Source organism: Rhinoderma darwinii, chromosome 3, assembly GCF_050947455.1.
Source record: "Rhinoderma darwinii isolate aRhiDar2 chromosome 3, aRhiDar2.hap1, whole genome shotgun sequence".
Taxonomy (NCBI): Eukaryota; Metazoa; Chordata; class Amphibia; order Anura; family Rhinodermatidae; genus Rhinoderma; species Rhinoderma darwinii.
Window position 1 is genome coordinate 353,025,140 of NC_134689.1, and position 17,609 is coordinate 353,042,748.

General features: G+C 41.0%; 1 protein-coding gene across 3 annotated transcripts in view; it reads right to left on the reverse strand.

Annotated features, from left to right (window-relative positions):
• The window catches only part of CDS2 (CDP-diacylglycerol synthase 2), a 103,533-nt gene that overhangs the window by 54,212 nt on the left and 31,712 nt on the right, over nt 1–17,609 (reverse strand). For 2 of the 3 annotated variants that reach the window (XM_075858537.1, XM_075858538.1), the window contains exon 2: nt 4,722–4,820. Coding sequence is in view for 1 of the 3 variants with exons in the window: in XM_075858536.1 (XP_075714651.1) it covers nt 3,776–3,826 (51 nt within the window). In the remaining 2 variants the exon portion in view is untranslated. Of the gene's footprint in view, nt 1–3,775; nt 3,971–4,721; nt 4,821–17,609 lie in introns of those variants that run through there. The other variant, XM_075858536.1, reaches the window with a different exon arrangement.

Genomic DNA, 17,609 nt, shown 5'->3' on the forward strand with positions numbered 1-17,609 from the left:
TCCCCTGCAGATAGGTGACTTAGGATATAGAGTAGTGCAGGTATATACTGTGTGACATCCACAATATGAACTTCATTAGAAACCAATGAAAATATAATATATAAAACAATAAAGACTGAGTGAGCATGTGCAGGGTTCACATATGCTTCAGGATACAGAATTTTACAGTCTGAGAAAGTTTACTTCACTATACTATCAGAGGCTTTGCGCATTCCCTGACAAGCAGGGCATCACGCAGAGAGGAAGGAGTCCGGCGTAATCATGAGTTGCACCTCACCCACCTAGCTGACGGACAACTTTCTCCCTATAGGGCTAAATTCACACGAACGTGGGGAAACTCAGACGTGAAAAACGTGACGTTTTTCAGATTTGAGGTGCCCCGATGCGGGTCCCGTTTTCACAGATCCCCGTAGACTTGAGCCTATGGAGGGATCTGTGAAAACGGTAGATAATAGGACAGGTTCTATTTTTCAACGGACCCTTCACACGGTCTGATGAAATAACGGCCCCATTGATAAACCGGCGTCTGTGTGACGTACGTTGTTTTAACGGCCGTCACACAGACGTATTCAACGTTCGTCTGAATAAGGCCTTAGGCTGGGTTCCCACACAGCGTAAACACTACAGAATTTCCACAACGGAAACCTGTGAGTAAATTCCGCAGCATTTACAGTAGCAGCAAAGTGATGTGGGAAAAAAAAACAAAACGCAGAAAGTCCTGCGGAAATTGTTCTGCAGTGCGACTTTCAAATCTGCAGCATTTACATTTTTTTCTGCGTATTCCGTACGGACATGCTGCCTGTTTGGCCTGTAGACTACAACGGGGAGCATAAATTCCCTATATATAATCCTACTAAAGTTGAGTTTTGTTGCGTTTCCAAAAAAAGCATCGTTTTGACAACCCCAGGGTGTAAGTATAAACTTTTTAGGGGAGGTTGTGGAAGACCGTTTCATGTCAAAGGTCAACCATGGCAAGACTGAGCAGAGCAACAAGACACAACGTAGCTATACTGCATCAGCAAGCTCTCTCCCAGGCAAAGATTTCAAAGAAGACTGAGGTTTCATGATGTGCTGTTCAAGCTCTTTTGAAGAAGCATAAAGAAACGGGCAACGTTGAGGACCGTAGACCAGTGGGACCCAAGTACAGCCATCTACTGTTTGGAGCAGTCTGGGTAGAAGTTATCTTCATGGAAGAGTTGAGGGCAAAAAGCCATACCTTCAACGTGGAAACAAGGCCAAGTGACTCAACTATGCGCGAAAACATAGGAACTGGGGTGCAGAAAAGGCAGCAGGTGCTCTGGACTGAGGAGTCAAAATGTGAAATATTTGGCTGTAACAGAAAGCAGTTTGTTCACAAAGGGCTGAAGAGCGGTACAATAATGAGTCTCTGCAGGCAACAGTGAAGCATGGTGGGGGCTCATTGCAAGTTTGGGGCTGCATTTCAGCAAATAGAGTTGGGGATTTGGTCAGGATTAATGGTGTCCTCAATGCTGTGAAATACAGGCAGATATTTATCCATCATGCAATAACATCAGGGAGGCGTCCGATTGGCTCCAAATTTATTCTGCAGCAGGACTACGACCCCAAACATACGGCCAATGTCATTAAGAACCATCTTCAGCGTAAAGAAGAGCAAGAAGCCCTGGAAAGTGACGCTATGGCCCCCACAGAGCCCTGATCTCAACATCATCCAGTCTATCTGGGATTACACGTAGAGACAGAAGGAAAGCCTATATCCACTGAAGATCTGTGATTATTTCTTCAAGATGTTTGGAAAAACCTCCCTGTCGAGTTCCTTAAAAATCTGTGTGCAAGTGTACCTAGAAGAATTGATGCTGTTTTGAAGGCAAAGGGTGGTCACACCAAACAGTGATTTTATTTCGATTTCTGTTCATTCACCATTAACACTTCTATTTTTGAAAGCATTCTTAGGGCATTCTCACATCAGCGTTAGGTTCCGTTCATGAGTTCCGTCAGACCTTTCTGTCAGGGGAACCGGTCAACGGAAAGGCAAACGGAATCCATAGCTTTCCGTTAGCATTACCATGGATCTCAATGGTAATGCTAACGTTGCTAATGGTTTTTGTTTATCTCTGTTCCGTGATGTCAATGGGTCCTAAACTGTGAGAAATCTTGTGTGTAGGGGTGTTTAACCTCTGGTTGTAAAATGGAATGACAGCAAAAGATCTAGAAAATGGTTAGGAATTGTAAGAAAACAACATCTTAGTAACACACTGCGATAATGCAAGATTACCTAGTATCGATTGTCGCTAATGATCGTCTCAACTTGTAAATACTCGTGGATGAACACTTTGAATAGTGGAAATCGCAGATCTTCAGGAATGTTAAAAATTGTAATTGTAACATCCACAAATCGCTGCGTGGAAATGCAATTGCCCGATGTTCTGGCATTTAAATACCTCCATCTAGACTTTACTACTCCACCTCTGTGACTACGATTACAATTTCATCGGAATTGGCATGCAGGTAAACATGCGTTGTTCGATTTTATTTCAAGACAGTAGTGAATAGTCACGCAAGAGTCATATAGCCGATTGCTACGCATTATCGAAGCATCTACAAGCACCGTAAGTAGCATATCTTTTCATTAATAGAGGGGTGGGGGGGTTTTCCTACCCAATCAGGCCATTGTATAGTAATAGTATACCATAGGGCATATGGACAGGGTCACGTGACCTTTTCCCCCAAATAACAGTCAATGCTCATGTTGCGCTACAGTCATTTGCCAGGATCAACTTCTATTGACTGCTACGGAGTGCAGTGCTAGTTCACATCTGTGTTAGAGGCTCCGTTGCAGATCCAGTAAAAACTGCTGGAAATAACTATGATGGAAACCGACAAAATCCACTAAAATTAATGGTTTCCGTCATGCGCCGTTGGTGTCAGTCATGCGACAGAACCGGAACTTCAGTTTTCTTGTTCCTATGATGGAACAGAAAAATGAATGCAGATGTGAACACCGCTTTAGTTCACATCTGCATTAGCGGCGCCGCAGATTCTGACGAAAATCCCAGACAAAATAGCGCAGCATGCTGCGCTGTTTTTATTGGAAAATGACGGACCTCGTGACGGAAACCCGACAGAACCCATTGACATTAATGTGCCATCATGTGACGGATCTGTCACCACCGTCATTTTTGTTGAACTGCCCCTATGATAGAACAGAGCAAGGGAAACGCTGATGTGAAATTAGCCGAACGGTCTGTTCACATCTGCGTCGGGGGTTACTGATGCTCTGATCTGTCTGTTGCATTGATTTTAATGGGTTCCGTCAGGTTTCCATCACGGTGTCCGTCGTTTTGCTGGATCAAATAGCACTGATTGCAGCTAACGGAGACTCTGGCGCAGATGTGAACAGAGCCTAAGTCCTGTAGAGCGACGGACACCACACCGTTATTTTTGTGGTGTCGGAAACATAGTACGCAAATGGGAACAGAGCCTAACTGTTGCTCGAGATTGTCAGATCACAAATGACGCTAAGAACTGCAACATTTAGCAGCTGTAGCGTCACAGTCAGACATTGTATGGAGTACACAGTATGACTCGGAAATGTAACAATCTTGCAACAGCGATCCTTGTCTACCTCCAGTCCTATAGAGAGGTAAAGAAAGTGACGTCTTAAAGCCGCATCTGGTTACACAAAACGCACACCACAAACTGTTCTACACAGAGATGCTATGACAGGATGAAAAGGCTGCTGTCTCCAATGGATATGCTGCTGCCTGCACTCACTGACTGCTCAGCCCCTATTTACCTTCTCATCCAGCTCCTGCTCCCCGGTCGCTCTGTGCCTGAGCTCCGTCATGCTGCAGGTTGGACGCAGCGATCTATTCCGCTAGGACTATAACGTCCAGAAAGACGTCCAGGGCCCGTATTGATGCGATGCGATGTGATGTACAGTCGTGCTCCCCGTCCTCCTCCTCCTGGCGGCAGCGCGCCTAGCGGACACACGCACCGCCATCCTTACCCCCATTGGCCAAAGGTGTAGCCAAACCACGCCCCTATTGGCTGGCAAGAAAAGCGCGTACATGCTGTAGAATGCGCGCTCACGTGTCGCCACTCCCCTCATTCGGACCACGCCCATTTGGCACGATGACGTCATATTCTCTGCTTAGAATGCTGGAGGTTCGCTCACCCCTAGACCCTACACATGTCTTGTATAGTTATATAATAACCAGCCTATCATGTATGTGTCAGCAGCAGCCTGCGTGTCCTAGGATCGTGTTCTGCACCTATAATCTTGTTAATCAGTATTTTCACTGATAAAACTGTTGGAGGCGCTGTGGTTGAATATGTTTAGGTCTAATATATAAAATCTATGGTAGTCGAAAGGAAGAGGTGTTGGCCATAGCAATCTACCAGTTGCTAGTTGTAACTAGCTAAGTATGGCCACTTTTATAATCCCATTTACATTTTATATGTAGAATTAATCTGCATGACAGGTTGAGTTATTTTGTAAACACATTGCAGCACTTATTTTGCACTGATCCTGAGTTACATTTCGTATTATAGTCCAGAGCTGGTAATTCGAAACAGTCACGGGTCTAAAAGTGGGACCGCAAACCGCCACGTGCACCACAGCAAATATTGGTGTCCTGTCTTTCTAAATGCACTGATTATTGAAATGTATTACTGCTCAGAATCTCTGCACTCACTGAAAAACATCAACTATTTAGGCTGTAAGAAAATGGGGAGCTCACCTAGGTAGGACTCCAATCATGGCCCTCTAATAGTTCGTTAGACTAGGGTGCAGTATTCCTGTGTGTGGGAGACATCATAGCAGCAGGTGCCTTCCGCTTCTGAAACAGATCAGAAAAAAACGAAATTTAGTGATGGAGTCTCAGAAATAGAGGAAAAAAACTGCTGAAAGAATATATCATACAGGTGACAGTGTGGTCAGAAATATTCTTATTACTGAAGTACACAAACACAGGAAGGTTTATTCGGAATGTTCACCTAAAATGATAGGCGCACGTTAAACCACAGCCCACACCTTCTATATACGATACTAAATACAGTTTTTCTTACTTTGTGAGCACTGAGTGATGCTGCCACCTGCAGGGAGAACTAATAATGTCTCCTCTAAAACATAGGAGACATGATTATTTCACACTTTCCCAAGTTCCAATGGGTCTCTAGTTTACTGGAAAGTTTGGGTCTCAAAGGACTGGGCCTGGAACTAGAGCAGTGCCACTAGATCAGGCACAATTGACGATAATGAAGCCATGTTGTGCCACACTATCAGTTATTTACAGACTATTGGATGGAAAACATTTTTTTTCTGTATTAATTTAAATTATATGTAGGAAATAGAGAGGTCACTACAATTTTTTACGGTTTTGAACTTATATGACAAATAGAAGAAGCAGTGGATCAGGTGACTAACAGCTTAAAACAAAGATATAAAAATGCCTGAAAAAATTACAACAGTCCGAATCTGTGTGCATGGCTGTTATTGGTGGTGGAAACAGGAGCCCCCAGAACTTGGGAGGGCATCATTAATGAATAGGCCCATGTCACCTTGGTGAGTGGTAATCGTGCTGGACAGGCTCACCCGTTCATTCAATATCAATACATTAATAATAAGTCAGATACATTATTATGGAGTAAGATTTTGTGGATATGGTTATACTTTCTGTTGGTACAATGCAAAAAATAATGGACAAGATAAAAAAAAACTTCTGGAAAAAAAGGGGGGCTACACATGTGTAGGCACAGACAATATTAAGCAGAACCCATTAACCCCTTAATGACCGAGCTTGTTTGGACCTTAATGACCAAGCCAGATTTGTCAAATCTGGTATGTCTGACTTTATCAGAGAATAACTCTGCGAAAGTTTTGAATATCCAAGTAATTCTGACATTGTTTTTTCGTCACATGTTGTACTTTATTTTAGTGGTAAAAGTAGACTGATATTATTTGCGGAAATTAATTACAAAATAGAAAAATTGAAGAAATTTTGTAAAAATTAAAATTTTTCCCTATTTTTTACTGCAATATGTCACATATGTATACACATACTGTAATTTTTTTTAATTAAATATATATGTCCATCTCTTTACTCTATTTTGGCAGCACTTTTGAAAAAATAAAATAAATTTTCAGCAATTTAGAGGACTTCAAAATTTATAAAATGATTATTCAATTTGTAAGTACATTTTGTTTCCTGCACCAAGCCAGGTTTTCAGAGGCTCATAGGTCTCAGAGTGATGGAAACCCCCAACAAATTACCCCATTTAGAAAACTAGACCCCTTAAGGTATTTATCTAGGGGTATAGTAAGTATTTTGACACCACAGTTTTTTGCTAAATTTAATGAATAGCAGGTGAAAAAAAAAAATTTTTCACTTTTTTTCATAAAAGTATCAGTTTGAAGACCGATTTCTTTGTAAAGCGACCATAAGAATGAAGAAACACACCACAAAATCTATCACCCTGTTTCTCCTGTTTTCAAAAATACCCACATTGTGGCCCTAATGCGTTGCCTCGACACACGGCAGGGCCCAAAAGGAAGGGAGCACCCGGAGGCTTTCAGGACTCATATTTTGCTTGAAAATGTTTTAGGCCCCAATGTACATTTGGAGATGCTTTGAGTTGCCAGAATGATAGAAACTCCCCATAAACGACCCCATTTAGAAAACTAGATCCCTTAAGGTATTTATCTAGGGGTATAGTAAATATTTTGACCCCACAGTTTTTTGCTAAATTTAATGAATAGCAGGTGAGAAAAAATTAAATGTCACTTTTTTCATAAGTATCAGTTTGAAGACCGATTTCTTTGTTAGGGTATGTTCACACGAGGGCGTCCGTTACGGCTAAAATTACGGGGATGTTTCAGCCTGAAAACATCCCCGTAATATCAGCCGTAACGGCATGTGCAGGCGCTTGAACGCCGCGTCAATTACGGGCGTAATTGGCGCTGCTATTCATTGGAGTCAATGAATAACGGCTCCAATTACAGCCAAAGAAGTGACAGGTCACTTCTTTGACGCGGGCGTCTATTTACGCGCCGTCATTTGACAGCGGCGCGTAAATTATGCCTCGTGTGAACAGACAAACGTATGCCCATTGCTTTCAATGGGCAGATGTTTGTCAGCGCTATTGAGGCGCTATTTTCGGACGTAATTCGGGGCAAAAACGCCCGAATTACGTCCGTAAATAGGCCGTGTGAACATACCCTCAAGCGAACATGAAAATGAAGAAACACACCACAAAATCTATCAACCTGTTTCTCCTGTTTTCAAAAATACTCCCATTGTTGCCCGAATCTGTTTATTTTACGTGTGGCTGGGCCAAAATGAGAGGGAGCACCCTTTGGCTTTCAGGGCACAATTGATTAAATTCTAGGCCCCATATCATGAATTTAGAGGGATTGAGCTGCCTGAACCAAAAAAAAAAAACACGCACAAATGACCCCATTTTAAAAACGAAACCCCTAAAGATATTCATCTAGTGGTGTAGTGAGCATGCAGACCAAAAAAATTTTTTAAGGAGGAAATAATGGGTATTATTTCAGACACTATGGGTAAATGTTTTTTTAAAATTCTTATTACATTTCCAGATAAAATAGAGGAGACGTGGTAGAAGGTTATTTTGTTAGAAATATGCCACATTAATACATTTGTGCGGCATACAGAAGAGAAGTGAAGCCGTGTATTCATAACGGATACATGTTGTTATAGACGTATTTGCCTGCACTTATGACTATGTCTTGCTGAAGAAGCAGTTGGTGCCATTATGATGTCATTGTGAACAGAATTCTGTCCTAATAGGGTATGTGCACACACACTAATTACGTCCGTAATTGACGGACGTATTTCGGCCGCAAGTCCCGGACCGAACACAGTGCAGGGAGCCGGGCTCCTAGCATCATACTTATGTACGATGCTAGGAGTCCCTGCCTCGCTGCAGGACAACTGTCCCGTACTGAAAACATGATTACAGTACGGGACAGTTGTCCAGCAGCGAGGCAGGGACTCCTAGCATCGTACATAAGTATGATGCTAGGAGCCCGGCTCCCTGCACTGTGTTCGGTCCGGGACTTGCGGCCGAAATACGTCCGTCAATTACGGACGTAATTAGTGTGTGTGCACATACCCATACAGTGAAGGAAATAAGTATTTGATCCATTGCTGATTTTGTAAGTTTGCCCACTGTCAAAGACATGAACAGTCTAGAATTTTTAGGCTAGGTTAATTTTACCAGTGAGAGATAGATTATATAAAATTAAAAAAAATGAAAATCACATTGTCAAAATTATATATATTTATTTGCATTGTGCACAGAGAAATAAGTATTTGATCCCTTTGGCAAACCAGAGTTAATACTTGGTGGCAAAACCCTTGTTGGCAAGCACAGCAGTCAGACTTTTTTTTTAGTGAATGATGAGGTTTGCACACATGTTAGATGGAATTTTGGCCCACTCCTCTTTGCAGATCATCTGTAAATCATTAAGATTTCGAGGCTGTCGCTTGGCAACTCGGATCTTCAGCTCCCTCCATAAGTTTTCGATGGAATTAAGGTCTGGAGACTGGCTAGGCCACTCCATGACCTTAATGTGCTTCTTTTTGAGCCACTCCTTTGTTGCCTTGGCTGTATGTTTCGGGTCATTGTCGTGCTGGAAGACCCAGCCACGAGCCATTTTTAATGTCCTGGTGGAGGGAAGGAGGTTGTCACTCAGGATTTGAAGGTACATGGCTCCATCCATTCTCCCATTGATGCGGTGCAGTAGTCCTGTGCCCTTAGCAGAGAAACACCCCCAAAACATAATGTTTCCACCTCCATGCTTGACAGTGGGGACGGTGTTCTTTGGGTCATAGGCAGCATTTCTCTTCCTCCAAACACGGCGAGTTGAGTTAATGCCAAAGAGCTCAATTTTAGTCTCATCTGACCACAGCACCTTCTCCCAATCACTCTCAGAATCATCCAGATGTTCATTTGCAAACTTCAGATGGGCCTGTACATGTGCCTTCTTGAGCAGGGGGACCTTGTGGGCACTGCAGGATTTTAATCCATTACGGCGTAATGTGTTACCAATGGTTTTCTTGGTGACTGTGGTCCCAGCTGCCTTGAGATCATTAACAAGTTCCCCCCGTGTAGTTTTCGGCTGAGCTCTCACCTTCCTCAGGATCAAGGATACTCCACATGAAGCCCCAGATCGATGTCGATTGACAGTCATTTTGTATGTCTTCCATTTTCTTACTATTGCACCAACAGTTGTCTCCTTCTCACCCAGCGTCTTACTTATGGTTTTGTAGCCCATTCCAGCCTTGTGCAGGTCTATGATCTTGTCCCTGACATCCTTAGAAAGCTCTTTGGTCTTGCCCATGTTGTAGAGGTTACAGTCAGACTGTAAGATGTTGTCTTTGAAGGGATGTTCTCCATAGATGTATTTTTTGTATGTTCCTTTTCCCAATATGCCCATCATCTATCACCTCCCAAAAATCCACAAGTCACTGACCAATCCCCCTGGACGTCCTATTATTTCAGGGATAGGTTCACTTACTAGTAACCTTTCCCATTTTGTGGACCTGCACCTCCAACCCTTTGTACTTACCCTGTCCTCCTACTTAAAGGATTCCACACAATTAATTAAAGATCTAAATAATTTGAAAACTGATTCCACTTCATCTTCAATACATTTTTTGACAGCTGATGTGACTGCACTCTACAGTAATATTTCACTTGATAAAGGTCTAGAAGTAGCCAATTAATTTTTATCATCTAATATTTTAATTCCCGATAGTCAGGTCCTATTTTTAATTAACTGTATTGATTTTATTCTCCATCACAATACATTTAGTTTTAATCATAATTTTTACAACCAAATTAAAGGCTCTGCAATGGGCATTCGCTTTGCACCTGCATATGCGAACCTCTATATGGGAGCCTTCGAGGAAAAATACATCTATGGAGAACATCCCTTCAAAGACAACATCTTACTGTATAAACGTTACATAGATGACCTGTTCTTTGTGTGGAAGGGAAATGAGGATGAAGCCTCCCGTTTCATTGAAATTCTAAACAGTAATGACTATAATCTATCCTTCACACACACCTTTTCAGATACCTCCATAGACTTTCTAGATCTGACAATCAGTTATGATACCAATATCAATAAATTCACTACCAAAACTCATTTTAAAACAGTAGACGTCAATAGTTATATTGATTTCAGGAGTGCACATTATCGTCCCTGGCTGAAAAACTTACCTTTTGGGCAGTTTAGAAGTGTCAGGAAAAATTGCAGTACAGATGAAAATTTTAAAAAGGAGTGTAATATCTTGGAAAAAAGATTCAGAGATTTTTTTTTTACTTTGACTCTTATTAAAGGTGCACGCCGCAAAGCTACAGAGTTATCCCAAGATTCCTGTGTAAATCCAACACACAAGAAACCCGAATCTAGTAACTATAATACAAATTTTATCACCACATACAATAAAGGGAATAAAGCAGTCAGGGCCATCCTATGTAAACATTGGCACATCATAAAAAATGACCCATATTTGAAGGATACAATACCGGCCCAACCGAACATCACGTTTAGACGCTCTCTAACTTTGAAAAATATCTTGGCCCCCAGTAGAGTTCGGAAATCGAAATTGCCCCATACAAATTTTCTTACTAGTTTTAATGGCTCCTATAAGTGTGGCCATTCACGTTGCCTTTGTTGCAACAACATCACCCATAAGAAATATACCTATACATCCACGGTCCCCAAGGAATCATTTCCAATTAAATCATTCCTTAACTGCAGTAGCTCGTATGTGATCTATTAAATGGAGTGGTCATGTCAACTACAATATATAGGCAGGACCACACAATGCCTACATACCAGAGTAAATAAACATAGATTTAATGTTAATACCGGCTTTTAAAAACATAGTGTTTCCCGTCATTGTGCACATGCACATAACTGCCAATTTAATAAAATTAACATTACCCCTATTGAAGAGATCCATCCAGATGTTCTCAATTTGTTCAGTAAACTCAAACAGAGAGAAAATTACTGGATATTTAGACTGCAAACCTTACACCCAGGGGGCCTTAATGATATCTCTGAGTCCACATTGGACTAACGTATCCCGATCCCATTCATTCAAAATAATATTTCTTTCCCTTTCCCTTCTTGTATACATTTGTCGCTAAATGCTATTTTTTCATCTTCTTATAAACATGAGTTAAGTAATTATTTTAAAAGTTTTTAAAAAAAAAATAAATTTAATTTTCAAACTCACTTTTTGATATACAGTATATTGCGTATCTTTACTGTTATCATGAATATTTGTTTTCATATACATATGCTATTAATTGACGATCTGAAAAGATCAACTTATACTATTTAGTGTGATACACAAATGTTTTCATGTAATTATGTGAAAAGATTCACCTAAATTATCCTTCACATGTCTGTAAACTGTTCCGACAAAAGGTAAACACATACACATACAAATTCAGCTCACTTCTCTCCTGCAACTTACCCTTTGCAGTCCTCCTGGCACACTACGTGGTTTCATCTTCTGTTTTGACCATCTTCGGCCTCCGTAGTTCGTTTGGTTGTCTAGGTCACGGAGACGCGTTCAAGCGTCATTTTGTGTAACCTAGCAATCTTTCACAACTATGATTATTCTAAAGCCATTTTAATGTTTCAACAGTACAAAAAGGTTTACCAATGAATTAAAATACATGGCTCTATCCGGTTCTACCGTTTATATGAGAATACATTTCCCTTTGTGTCTTTGGTGTTTTTTAAGCAACACTATTTATGGTTTTACGCATCATTCTTATGTATCATTATTATCAAGTTTTTATGTCTTTTAACAACTCATTCATTGTATTTGTTCTTATCAATGTGATTTCCCTTTTTTTGAATGTGGTTTTACGATCTAGTGTTTTCCTAAAAAAAACGGTTGTGACGTCACGTTCGCACTCTGACCCTGGCAGACTTGGCGGTTTTTTTATTCATGTTAATTTGAAGTCATGACGATATATAAGGGTCAGAAGTTTAATGTGTACATGGCCTGAGGAAGACGCTTGTTCAGCGTCGAAACGCGTAGCCACTCTTTGCTCCAATAAAATATATTTTGTACTAGACCCTACCTCCCTGCTATTCATTTGATTGCACCACGCAGCAGTGCCTTCAGAAGATCCATCTTTTTCCACTTTTCTATTCAATGGAATAATTCCGGAACTCCACACTGCCCATGCCAGTCAGATAGAGCCCATCTGCAGAATCGGTCAGCAAATAATCCATTTACATAAGTAATTTTTTTTGTTGTGAATTGTTTCATTGCGGCAAAACCACAGTGGAATTAAAATTACTGCACAAAAATGAAACAGGGAACATAAAACCAACATGCACTCTATGAAAGTTTCTGACCCATCCCAGCTGCCACGTCTCAAATAGCATAGCTGGGGCAGATTTACTAATACTGTGTAAGTTTTAGACAGAGTAAACGTAGACAAAGCAGTCAGAAAATCCCACTTATTCGTTTTTTGTGTCAAAATTTTGGCGCCCAATTACACATTTTGAGCCACTTCCCCTTTTGTTAGACCACGCCATTCCCGCTAAGCCACACCCTCTAGTCGAGCATGTTGAAAAAAGTGTTTTAAACAGGTTAATAAATGTGGCGTATGGTAGCCAGAATTCTAGCACGTTTTAAAACCTTAACGACCGCCGTATAGTGTTTTCATGGCTACACTTCAGAAATTGTTAAACCCGAATCGGGCGCTCTGCTCCTGAAGCCCAGGCTGTTGCTAAAAGCATCAGGCTTCAGGGCAACGATTGGAGTCCAATAGCAGTGATCATGTTTAACCCCTCAGATGCGGCGGTCAATAATGACCGCCGCATCTGATTGGTTTTAGAGGGAGGGGCTCCCTCTCTCACCCCATCGGCACCCCGTGCTGCGATCGCTGGATGCCAAGGCTTTTTTATGGCAGCCGGGGGCCTAACAAAAGCCCTAGGGTCTGCCTTTAATGAATGCTTTTACTGAATGCCTGACAGGCACAATACACTGAAATACAGAAGTATTTCAGTGTATTATAAAAGCGATCAAAATATCACATAGTGTAAAGACACTAGTGGAATTAAAAAATAGTCAAAAAAGGTTTTATAAAGTTTATAATAAATAACTAAAAATCACAAGTAAAAAAAATTACAAAAACTATTTTCCCCTTACAAAATGCTTTATTATGAGAAAAAAAAAAGTTACACATATTTGGTATGGCCACGTCAATTACGACCCTAACCATAAAACGATTACATTATTTAACCCGCACGGTGAACGCCGTAAAAAATACAATAAAAAAAACAATGCCAGAATTGCTGTTTACTGTTCATCCTACCTTCAAAATTTTTTTATAAAAAAAGTGATCAAAAAGTCACATGTACTGCAAAATGGTGCCAATAAAAACTAAAAGTCATCCTGCAAAATAAGCCCTCATACAGCTGAGTCAGCAGAAAAATAAAGAAGTTATGGCTCTTAAAATATGGCGACACAAAAACAAATATTTTTTTTTACTGTGTAAATGTAGTAAAACATAAAAAAAACTATATAAATTTGGTATCGCTGCAATCGTAACGACCTGCTGAATTAAGTTATTATGTTATTTATACCACATGGTAAACGGCATCAATTTAAAACTCAAAAAAAGAATGGCAAAATATTCGGGTTTTTTTTCCATTGCCCCCAGAAAATAAGTTAATAAAAGTTAATCAATAAATTGTACCCCAAAATGGTGCTATTAAAAAATACAACTTATTCCGCAAAAGAAAAATCCTTATACAAATAATGTCGATGAAAAAATAAAAAAGTTATAGCTCTTTGAATGCGACGATGGAAAAACTTAAAAAATTGCATGGTCATTAACCCCTTCCCGCTCCTTGACGTACTATTACGTCATGGCAGCTGTATCGTTCGCGCTCCATGCCGTAATAGTACGTCTCGGGAGTAACGGCCGTTTCGGCCGTCCTCCCGACACATATAGGAGCTGTGACGCTGCTGTCTTGTTCAGCAGCTGTCACAGCTCCTACAGCGGGGACCGATCGCTGTGTCCCCGCTGATTAACCCCTTAAAAGCCGCGTTCTATAGAGATCGCGGCTTTTTAGGGGTTAAGCTGCCATCGCCGGCCTGCTACGCGATAGCGGCCGGCGATGGTGACTATGGCAACCGGACACCAAACAATGGCGTCCGGCTATGCCATAGACGGAAGCCTAGTGGGTCCTGACAACGTCAGGACCCACTATGCTTGCTGTCAGTGAGTAGCTGACAGTTCTAATACACTGCACTACGCATGTAGTGCAGTGTATTAGAATAGCGATCAGGGCCTCCTGCCCTCATGTCCCCTAGTGGGACAAAGTAATAAAGTTAAAAAAAAGTTAAAAAAAGATGTGTAAAAATAAGAAAATAAAAGTTTTAAAAGTAATAAAAGTAAAAGTCCCACTTTTTCCCTTATCAGTCCTTTATTATTAATAAAAATATATAAACAAACAAATAAACTATACATAATTGGTATCGCCGCGTCCGTAACGGCCTGAACTACAAAATTATTTTGTTATTTATCCCGCACGGTGAACGCCGTAAAAAAAAATATTAATAAACCGTACCACAATCACAATTGTTTGGTCACTTCACCTCCCAAAAAATGGAATAAAAAGAGATCAAAAAGTCGCATGTACCTAAAAATGGTACTGATGGAAAATACAGTTCGTTACGCAAAAAATAAGTCCTCGCACGGCTTTATTGATTGAAAAATAAAAACGTTATGGCTCTTAGAATAGGGTAACACAAAAAGTGAATGATTGTTTACAAAACGTACTTTATTGTGCAAACGCCATAAGACATAAAAAAAAACTATAAACATCTGGTATCGCCGTGATCGTATCGCCCCGCAGAATAAAGTTAATATATCATTTATAGCGCACGGTGAACGCTGTAAAAAAAAAAGTATACAAAAACAATAGTACAATTGCTGTTTATTAGTAACCACGCCACCTAAAAATGGAATAAAAACTGATCAAAAAGCCGCATGCACCCCATGAAAACTACAATGGATTCCTCAAGGGGTCTAGTTTCCAAATTGGGGTCACTTTTGGGGGGTTTCCAATGTTTTGGCACCACAAGACCTCTTCAAACCGGACATGGTGCCTAATAAAAAAGAGGGCTCAAAATCCGCTAGGTGCTCCTTTGCTTCGGAGGCCGGTGCTTCAGTCCATTACCGCCCGAGGGCCACATGTGGGATATTTCTCTAAACTGCAGAATCTGGGCAATAAGTATTGAGTTGCGTTTCTCTGATAAATCCTTTTGTGTTATAAAAAAAAATGGTATAAAAAGAGTAAATGTCACCTCTACTTTGCTCTAAATTTCTGTGAAACACCTAAAGGGTTCATAAACTTTCTAAATGCTGTTGTGAATACTTTGAGGGGTCTAGTTTCTAAAATGGGGTGTTTGATAGGGGTTTCTAATATATGGGCCCCTCAAAGCAACTTCAGAAATGAACTGGAACCTAAAAAAATAAATAAATGAGGCAATACTTCGCTTCTTACATTATACTGATAATGAGCCGTGCCCACTCCGAGATGACCCCAGTTTTGACCGTTTGTATAAACGGAGACCCCTATTAGACCGTTCCAGTGCCCGGTTTTCCCAAGCATACACCCCCGAGAAGTGTTTTTCTATTGATGAGTCCCTGGTACATTTTAAAGGGAGGGTTCAATTCCGCCAGTACCTGCCAGGTAAGAGGGCAAGGTATGGCGTGAAGATGTATAAGCTGCGAGAGTGCATCAAGGTATACCTACAGGTTTAGGATATATGAAGGAAAGGCCACCCCCAAACCAGACTGCATCCTGGACTACAATAGGTACATGGGAGGGATGGACTTGTCAAATCAAGTCCTGAAGCCCTACAGCGCCATGCGGTGAGGTATAAGAAGCTGGCCGGGCACATCATACAGATGGCTTTGTACAATGCGTATGTGCTACGTCGATGTGCAGGCCAGAGGGGAACTTTCCTGGAATTTCAAGATCTAATCTTTAGGGACCAGGAAGGGGGGGCGCATCGTACCAGGGCAACACTTTCCAGGAGAAGGTCCCCAAACCGGTGGAAAGGGAAAGAGTCAAAAGAGGTGCAGAGTCTGCTATAAGAGGGGGATAAGGAAGAACACAATATACCAATGTGACACGTGTCCCGAAAAACCAGGGCTCTGTATAAAAGATTGTTTTAAAATGTATCATACATCCCTTGATTTTCAATTTACCCTGATGCACTCCGCACAGCTTACCCCCCTCATCTTTCCCTTCTGAGCCCTGCCGTATGCCCAGGCAGCTGATAACAGCCACATGTAGGGTATTGTCGTACCCAGGAGAACCCACATTACAATTTAAGGGGTGTATATCTCCGGTGGCGCATGCTGGGCACACTATATTGGACACTGAAATGGCATATACATATATAAAATTGCAAATCTCACACTGCACCATCTGCTGCGCATTATCTTTTACACAGTACCTGTGGGGTCAAAATGCTCACTACACCTCTAGATGAATGTCTTAAGGGGTGTAGTTTTTAAAATGGGGTCACTTCTCGGGGGTTTCAACTGTACTGGTACCTCAGGGGCTTCTGCACACATGACTTAGCACCAGAAAAGCTCCAGTAGGCCAAATGGTGGTCCTTTCCTTCTGAGCCCTCCCATGGGCCCAAAGGGCAGTTTATCACCACAAATGGGGTATTGCCGCACTAAGGACAAATTGGGCAACAAAATGGGGTATGTTGTTCCTTGTGAAAATAAGAAATTTTGATCAAAAATGACATCTTATTGGAAAAAATATCATTTTTTTCATTTCACAGCCCAATTCAAATAGGTGCTGTGAAAAAACTGTGCGGTCAAAATGATAACAAAAACCATAAATGAATTCCTTGAGGGGTGTAGTTTCCAAAATGGGGTCACTTCTGGTGGGTTTCCATTGCTTTGATACCTCTGGGGCTCTGCAAATGCAACATGGCACCCGAAAACCAATCCAGCAAAATCTGGACTCCAACAAACACATAGCGCTCCTTTCCTTCTGAGCCCTCCCATGGGCCCAAACGGCAGTTTATCACCACAAATGGGGTATTGCCGCACTAAGGACAAATTGGGCAACAAAATGGGGTATGTTGTTCCCTGTGAAAATAAGAAAATTTGATCAAAAATGACATTTTATTGGAAAAAATATCATTTTTTTCATTTCACAGCCCAATTCAAATAGGTGCTGTGAAAAAACTGTGCGGTCAAAATGATAACAAAAACCATAAATGAATTCCTTGAGGGGTGTAATTTCCAAAATGGGGTCACTTCTGGTGGGTTTCCATTGTTTTGATACCTCAACGCCTCTTCAAACCTGGCATGCTGCCTAAAATATATTCTAATAAAAAAGAGGCCTCAAAATGCACTAGGTGCTTCTTTGCTTCTAGGGCTTGTGTTTTAGTCCACGAGCGCAGTAGGGCCACATGTGGGACATTTCTAAAAACTGCAGAATCTGGACAATACATATTTAGTAGTGTTTCTCTGGTAAAACCTTCTCTGTTACTAAAAAAAAATTGAATAAAATTGAA